Source organism: Pteropus vampyrus, unplaced genomic scaffold (genome assembly GCF_000151845.1).
Source record: "Pteropus vampyrus isolate Shadow unplaced genomic scaffold, Pvam_2.0 Scaffold387, whole genome shotgun sequence".
In the NCBI taxonomy this organism is placed as follows: Eukaryota; Metazoa; Chordata; class Mammalia; order Chiroptera; family Pteropodidae; genus Pteropus; species Pteropus vampyrus.
The window spans coordinates 3,751,906-3,760,872 of NW_011889168.1; the positions used below are offsets into that span (position 1 = coordinate 3,751,906).

The window sequence follows — 8,967 nt, forward strand, 5'->3', positions numbered from 1 at the left end:
GCCTTGATTCCATTGGTAGAAGACAACTTGAAGTTCTGTATTTGTTAGCTTCCTGGACTCTGCCCTATGTGATTCTTCCCTTGGCTAATTTTAATCTCTAGTAAAATGTAACCAGGACTGTAATAGCTTTTAGTGAGTTTTGGGAATACATCTAGTGAATTATTGAACCCGAGGGTGGTCTTGGAGACCCTTGAACTTGAACTTGCAGTTGGTGTCAGAAGTCAGGGTAGTTTTGTGTGGGGATTGTTCCCTCTAAAATTCTGCACAAGATAAACATTCTATATATTAGTAATTAACAAGGAATTGAAATTAAAAACAAATACCACACAATAAAGTGAAAATAAGACAATATCAAGTAAAATAGCATCAAAAATATGAAATACTTAGGGGGTAATTTATCAGAAGATGTGAAAGACCTGTACACTGAAAACTACAAAATATTGCTGAGAGTAATTAAAGAATACTTAAAGTAATGGAGAGATATACTTTATTTATGGGTCAGAAACTCAGCATTGTTAACATTTCAATTATCCCTAAACTGATCTATAGATTCAAACCAATCCCAATAAAAACCACAGCAGCTTTTTTGTTGTTAAAATGGACAAACTTATTCTATAAGCCATATAGAAATGTAAAAGACCTAGAACACCCAAAACAACTCTGAAAAAGAAACCACTTTATTGAGGTATAATTTATATTCCATATTTAAATTGTATAGTTCAATGACTTCTTCTTTAAACAAAAGTTTATTCTTGAATAGACACCAGACTCCAAGACAACACTTTATTCTATCTGTAGGTGGCAACAGATGTTATGGCAGGGAATCCAGGTGTTTAAACAGGAGTAGATTTAAGGATCACCTCAATGGACTTTATTAAATTTACCCAGTCATGCAACCATCACCACAATCAAATTCTAGGACATTTATACGACCCCAATAATATCTCTTATAGTAATTTACAGTTAATGACTGTTCCCATTCTTACCCCTAGACAAACACTAATCTACAGATCTTTATAGACTTGACTTTTCTGGACATTTCACATAAATACAGTATACAAATACAATATTAGACCTTTCGTGTCTTGCTTCTTTCACTTAGTATATTATTTTAGAGGTTCATCCATGTTGTAGTATTTATAGGCATATCTAGGAGATATTGTGGGTTAGGTTCCAGTCTACCATAGTAAAGCAAGTATCGCAAAAAAGTGATTCTTAATCATTTTGCTGGTGGAGGGTCTTTCCTTTAGTTTGTAAAAAATGCAACACCTATGAAGTGCAATAAAGTGAAGTGCCTGTATTAGTATTTGTTTCTTTTTATTGCTGTATATACCACATGTTTATCTATTCATCAGTTGATAGATAACTGGATTTTCCCTATGTTTTGCCTCATATGACTAATGCTGCTATGAATATTCAAGTGCAAGTATTTGTGCGAACACATCTTACATATCTTTTGGGTAGATAATAGGAATGGTATTGCTGTATCCTATGGTAAATTTATAATCAACTTTTTAAGAACTGCCAAACTTTTCCAAAGTGGCTATACCATTTTAATGCATTCATACCAGAAATGTATGAAAGTTCCTGACTTTCCATATCCTTGCCAACATTTGTTATAATTCTTTTTTAATTATATCCTTTTTAGTACACATAAAGTACTAAATTTCATTGTGATTTTAATTAGATTTTGTCTAATGACTAATGTTGCTGGGCATCTCTTTATGTGCTTATTTGTATGCCTTCTTTGGTGAACTATTTCTTCAAATCTTTTGTCCATTTTAAAACTGGGTTGTTTGTCTTCTTTTTATTGAGTTGTAAGTGTTCTTTATATGTTCTGGATACAAGTCTTTTATCATGAACATGATTTACAAATGTTTTCTCTTGGTTTGTGTTTTGTCTTTTCATTTTCTTAATGGTGTCTTCTGAAGCACAAAACTTTAGGGTTTTGATGAAGTCGAATTTATTGTTTTTTTTTTTCTTTATAGATCATGCTCTTGGTTTCCTATCTAAGAATTCCTTACTTAATACAAGGACACTGAGATTTTTTTCTATGTTTTCTGTTAAAACTTGTATAATTTTAGATTTCATATTTACATCTCTAATCCATTTTGAGTTAATTTTTAGTATGGTATGAAATAAGATTTAAATTCATCTTTTTGTGTGTGGGTATTAAATTACCTCTGAACCAAATGTTAAAAAGACTTCTTTCTCCATTGAATTGCCTTCACATCTTTGTAAAAAATACATTTACTGTAAGCATGAGAGTTTATTTCTGGACTCTTTATTCTGTTCCATTGACATATGTCTCTATCCTCATGCCAGTACCATATTGTCTTGATTATTGTAGTTTTCTAATAATTTTGAAATTGTGAGGTAATTGTCCTCCCATTTTGTTCTTTGGCAAATTCTTTTTTGCTATTATTGGTCTTTTTAATTTTTATATAAATTTTAGGATTAGCTTATCAATTTCTGGGGAAGAAAGTCTTGCTGGAAATTTGATAAAGTTGTATTGAACCTATAGATCATGTGAGTTTTCTTCTTTAGTCCATTAATACGATAGATCATATTGAATGATTTTGAATTTCGAAGCAGTTTTGTAGCACTAGTATAAACCTCAATTGGTCATGATGTAGAATCCTTTTTTATACTTTTCTGGATTCAATTTGCTAATATTTTATTGAAGATTTTTACATCTATATTCATGAGGAACAATGGTCTGTAGTTTTATTTTTGTGATATGTTTGTATGGCTTAAGTATCAGGGTAATACTGTCCTCATAAAGTTGGGGAGTGATCATTCCTCCTCTATTTTCTGAGAGATTTTGTGGTGAGTCGAGATTATTTATATCACAAATGTTTAGTGCAATTAACAAATTAAATCGTAAGGCTTTGGTCTTCTGTGTGTGCGGGAAGATTTAAGCTAATTGCTTACTATTGCTGGTGGGATGCAAAATGGTGCAGCCATGTGAGGGCCATCCCTGGGTCTCAGAGCTCAGAGATCAGTCAGCTGTCTTGGTGGGATTGGAGGACAAAGAAATAAATATTAAAACCACACTGCGATATCACTGTACACCCACCATAATGGCTGGAGTAAAAAAGATGGAAAATACCAAGTGTTGACAAGGATGTGGAACAACTGGAACTTGTATACTGTGCTGGTGGAAGTATTATGTTGGTACAGTCACTTTGGAAAACCAGTTTTATAAACTAACGCTGACTATATGGATACTCTATGACCTCACAGTTCCACTTCTAGATATATACCTCATGGAAATTCATAAATATGTTCATTAACAGATAGAAACTAAAACATTTATAGCAGCAATATCTTTAATAGCCCCAAGTTGCAAACAACCCAAATGTCCATCAATGGTAGACTAGATAAATATGTTGTAGAATATTCACACAGTGGAATAACATGACAATAAGAATGTATTATCTACAACTGCATTAAACAATATAGGTGAGTCTCACATTCATAATGTGAATGAAAGAATACAAACACTGAAATATAAAATACAATCATTTCATTCAATTGATCTAAAATACCAAACAGACAAAAACTAATCTATGCTGTTAGAAGTCAGGATAGTGTTTACTCTTGGAGGTGATGGTGGTAAGCCCTGGAAGGGAGCAAAGGGAGTGCTTCTAGAGTGTTGGTCATGTTCTGTTTCTTGATTTGAGTATGTTCATTTTGTGAGAATTCATTGAGCTGTATGTTATATGCATTTTCTGTATGCATTATACTTTAATAAAAAGGTATAAAATAAGACTGTACGCTAGAAAGAAAATCATTTTTCTTATGAGTACTGTAAAAATTATTTAAGCAAAAATGAAAAAATGTTTATATATCAGTGTTCAAAGAAAAGCAGTGTTCTTTCTAGAGGTCTTCTAGTTATTAAAGTATAATAAACTATAAACATATCTTAGACTAACCAACTATAATACAAAGTAAGTGACTTTATCCCATAGCAATCTACACGAAAATACACTTAATATGCATGTAGAATGAATATATCTTAATCAAATTGAATGAAAAACAAATTCAAAATTTTATGTGTTGAAAACCAATTTCTCAAAGATTCTTTTTCAAAATCCTAAAGAAAGCAGAGGCTGTAGTGGACAAGACTGAAAGTCCAGTGTCCTGTGGCTCAAGGTAAGTTACTAAGGGGATAAGAAACCTGTGGTCTGCAACTTATGTAAATGATAGCTTTTGGGGTATAGGTTAAAAAGTATGCATAGTTTTTTTCAAGTGTGAATCATCACCTGCTGCCACAGCATGGAATTAATAAGGGAACAATTGCCACCTTTAGATGTGTATGATATTTAATAACTATATTCCTGTTACATAGGCTAGAGCTTTGTCTAATTTGCCAATGCATAAAGTCAGACTTTAAATTTAAAAATTCTATTTTATTTTTTAAAAATATAACATGATGACTTCTCAAAGGGAAGAGAAAAAACAGTTCCTCATGGCAGTCTTTTCTGTATCTTAAATGTCAATGATTGCAAAAGCTTCTGGCTTCAATGCAGAGATCTGCATTCCCAAATAGGTTTTTGCCTTGACTTCAGTGCCCTGCAGGTATCTGGACATTGAAAACGCTTCTCACACTCTAGAAATTTGAAAATAATTTTAACCAGTATTGAGTACTTTTACATCCCAGGCTATGAAGAACTGATCAGTGCTAAATTTATAAAGTCCTTTATCCAAAAAGTGAAACATAAGAGATCGCAAGTCATCTCTTGGGAATCTCTGTTTCTACCACTTGCAGGAGCTTGACAGTTCTTGTATTATAATTATAAACTCAAAAATGACTATTGCTCAAATGCTTTTGAAGACTCTCCCTACACGTATAATTGTATATCAACTGTGGTGATGCAGTTATTTATCTTTGAAGGATACTTGGCTTTGTTTGTCTCTGTTCCTTAAGTTGTAGTCTCTCATATCTCCTTTCCTCTGCACAATGACTGCAGCATCAGGCACTCTTCTTCCCCACTATGAAACATCTAATGAATACTCAGTTGCAATTTCCTGCTGAAGACTTTTTCAGTCACTGCCTTTATAAAGTTTTTCTCCATTATGAGTTTTCTGATGTTTAATGAGATTTGATCTGTCAGTGAAAGCCTTCTGACATTCTATACAAGCATATGGTTTCTTTCCTGTATGAATTATCTGATGCATACTTAGTGTTGCTTTCTGGATGAAAGCTTTCCCACATTTACTGCATTCATAGTGTCTTTCTCCAGTATGAGATTTCTGATGGATAGTGAGGCGTGACTTCCAGGTGAAAGTTTTCCCACAGTCACTGCATTTATAAGGTTTCTCTCTAGTATGGATTTTCTGATGTGTTATGAGATTCGACCTGTCAGTGAAGGCTTTTCCACATTCAGCACATATATTGGGCTTCTCTCCTGTGTGAATTTTCTGATGCACGCGGAGTTGTGATTTCTTAGTGAAGCATTTTCCACAGTCACTGCATTCATAAGGTTTCTCTCCAGTATGAATTCTGTGATGTGCAATGAAGTGTGATTTCTGGATGAAAGCCTTCCCACATTCAGGACAAACATAGGGTTTTTCTCCTGTATGGATTCTCTGATGCACACTTAGTGTTGATTTCTGAATAAAGGCTTTCCCACATTCATTGCATTCATAGTGTCTCTCTCCAATATGAGATTTCTGATGTATTTTGAGGCGTGACTTCCATATGAAAGCTTTTCCACAACCGTTGCATTTATAGGGTTTCTCTCCAGTATGAGTTTTCTGGTGTTTAATGAGATTTGACTGATCACTGAAAGCCTTCCCACATTCAGTACACATATAGGGTTTCTCTCCGGTATGAGTTTTTTGATGTGTAGTTAAATTTGTCCTATGAGTGAAAACCTTTCCACATTCTGTACATATATAGGGCTTTTCTCCTGTGTGAATTCGTCGATGCACATGGAGTTGTGACTTCTTAGTGAATGATTTCCTACAATCACTGCACTCATAAGGTTTTTCTCCAGTATGAATTCTCTGATGTGTATTGAAATGTGATTTCTGGATAAAGGCCTTCCCACATTCAGTGCATACATAGGGTTTCTCTCCTGTGTGAATTCTCTGATGCATCTTGAGTGCCGATTTTCTTGTGAAAGCTTTCCCACATTCGCTGCATGCATAGAGTTTCTCTCCAGTATGAGTTTTCTGATGTATATTGAGGTCTGAATTCTGGGAGAAGCCTCTTCCACATTCACTGCATTCATAAGGTTTTTCTCCTGTATGAATTCTCATATGTCTAAAGAGATATGATCTGTGGAAAAAGGCTTTTCCACATTCACTGCATTTATAGAGTTTCTGTCCAGTATGAATCTTCTGATGTGTAATGAAGTTTGACTTGAGAGTAAAGACCTTCCCACATTGAGTACATATATAGGGTTTCTCTCTTGTATAAACACTCTGAGCTACATCAGTTTGTGGCTTCTGAGTGAAGACTTTCTCATTTTTGTTGCATTCATGGGATTTTTCTCCAGCATGGATTCTCTGATGCTCAAAGAGATGTGACTTCTGGGTGAAGCTCTTTACATATTCAGTACATACATAAAGTTTCCCCCCGGTATGAATTTTCTGTTGATGGTTGAGAACTTGTGTGTGGCCAAGGTGTTTTTCACACTGATTATGTTCCCAAGCATTTGCTCCCGTATTAGCATTCTTATTCTTATTCTTAGCAGAGGAAGAGCTATGGGCAAAATTGTTGCCATTCCCAAAAATCTTATTAAGGTTCATTGTTGCATTGCTTTTATTATGATTATATAAGTTTAAAGTATGCTTCAAACTCTTTCCAAATGTGTCACCGTTATGGAATCTTTTAATTGAAGGAACAAGCTTGGTACTCACATAAATTATTTTTTCAATGTTTTTACATCCATAGCTCCTCTCCTTAATGAATACTTTCACATGACTTAATGAATTATTTTGGTTTTCTTGATATCTCTCTAGCTGGTCTTTATCTTGCCACAATCCTTCTAAAATGAAACACAATGAATCTTCTATGGATTGACTAAATTTCTCACAGTGGAATGAAACTTCTCCCGAAATTCTCTGTTGTTGGGTTAGTCCAATATCTTCATCTAAAAGTAAATAATAATAATAATAATAATGCAAAGAACAATTAGCAGAGGAGAGAGGGAATGTATAGTTCAGACAGGATGAATACAGAGAATTGAAGAGTCCATACGACAATAATGAAAATAGTAATAATGTAGTAATACAAAAAATTCTTCTAGAACATTTACTATATGCCAAACAATTATATACCATTTGTGATGGACCAGGCACTGTTACAAATGCTTTACACATAACAGCTCATTTAATCTTCACCAAACTCTAAAAAGTAGCTATCATTATCAATCATGTTTCACAGATGAAAAAACAGAAGCACAGAGAAGTTATGTAACTTGCTGAAGATCAAATAGCAAAATAAGTGAGAAGGATGGAATTTGAACCCTTAGAATCTATATCCATTAGTAGGAGGTCTAGATAGTGAGTCAAATAACCAGAAGAAGAAACTGAAATCTGTTAAAGGGAAGCCTGGATTTCAAGAAGTATTTCAGATAGTATGTCCTTATTACATATCAGCTCTAAAATCTTACTAATTTCTCTGCTTCCTCTTGCTTTTCCCTCTGAACAAATATGAGCATCAACATTATATTTATGTGCCTCAAACACCAATTCCTTTATATCTATAGGAAAAACTGTTGCAACATCAGCTATCTTGACATAGACAAACAGTCAATAGGTATATGTGCTCCAACTCTATAGTCAGCTGCTAGTCTTCCTAGGTCCCAGGAATATATAGTTTTAACAAATGTAAAATAGAAGAGAGAAAGCCATCTATGGCAGAAACTTCAAGTCATCCATCCAAATCTATTTACCTCTCCTATTATAGTAACAGAATGTAGCTGGGCATAAAATTAACCAGCTTCACTTTGTTCTCACTAATGGAGTATGAGCAGAAGTAATATGTGCACTTCCAGGCAAGGCCTTAAAACAGTGGGCAAATCGTCTTTTTCTTTCTTTCTTTTTAAATTAAGTTTATTGGGGTAACATTGGTTAATACAATCATATAATTTTGAGGTGTACATTATCATTTGACATCTGTATATTCTATTGTGTGTTCACCACCCAAAGTCCAGTTTCCTTCAGCTACCATATAGCTCGTCCCCTTTACCCACTTCACCCTCCCCATAACCCCCTATATTTGACACTCTTAACCCCATCTGCCTCCCCCTCCTCCCCCACCCCACTAGTAACCACTACTCTATAGTCCTCTGGTAACCACTAGCCTATAGTCCATGTCCATGAGAAACATTGGTTAATGAGATCCAATGAGTTTCATTTGTACACTTTAAAAGTAAGGTATATATATATTTACACTGTGTCTTCACCTCCTGTAGTTAGATTTCTTTCTATCACCACTTATATGACCCTCTTTACCCCATTTACCTCCCCTCTCCCCACTTCCTCCTACCTTCTGGTAACCACTAGTCTATAATCCATGTCCATGAGTCTCTCTTTGTTTGTCCTGTTCATTTGTTGTTTTTAGGTTTATATTCCACATATAAGTGATATCATGCGATTCTCAACTTTTTCTGTCTGGCTTATTTCGCTTAGCATGATTATCTTGAGGTCCATCCATGTTGTTGCAAATGGCAGTATTTCATCTATTCTTATGGCTGAGTTACATTCCATTGTATATATGCACCACAGCTTCTTTAGCCAATCATCTATCATAGGACACTTCAGTTGCTTCCATGCGCTGCCAACTGTGAATAATGCTGCTATGGACATCGGTGTGCAAATATCTTTTCAAATAAGGGTTTTCAAGTCTTTGGGGGTAAATACCCAGTAGAGGGATTGCTGGATGATATGGTAGATCAATTCTTAGTTTTTTGAGGAACCTCCATACTGTTTTCCATAGTGGCTGTACCA

The 8,967-nt window shown here is 34.5% G+C and overlaps 1 protein-coding gene across 1 annotated transcript in view; it reads right to left on the reverse strand.

Annotated features, from left to right (window-relative positions):
• Nucleotides 1-3,314: 3,314 nt before the first annotated feature.
• The window catches only part of ZNF41 (zinc finger protein 41), a 57,522-nt gene continuing 51,869 nt past the window's right edge, over nt 3,315-8,967 (reverse strand). Inside the window, 2 exon segments of the mRNA XM_011380077.2 lie at nt 3,315-5,052; nt 5,054-7,106. Of these exon segments, the coding sequence (XP_011378379.1) occupies nt 5,010-5,052; nt 5,054-7,106 (2,096 nt within the window). The 3' untranslated portion in view covers nt 3,315-5,009.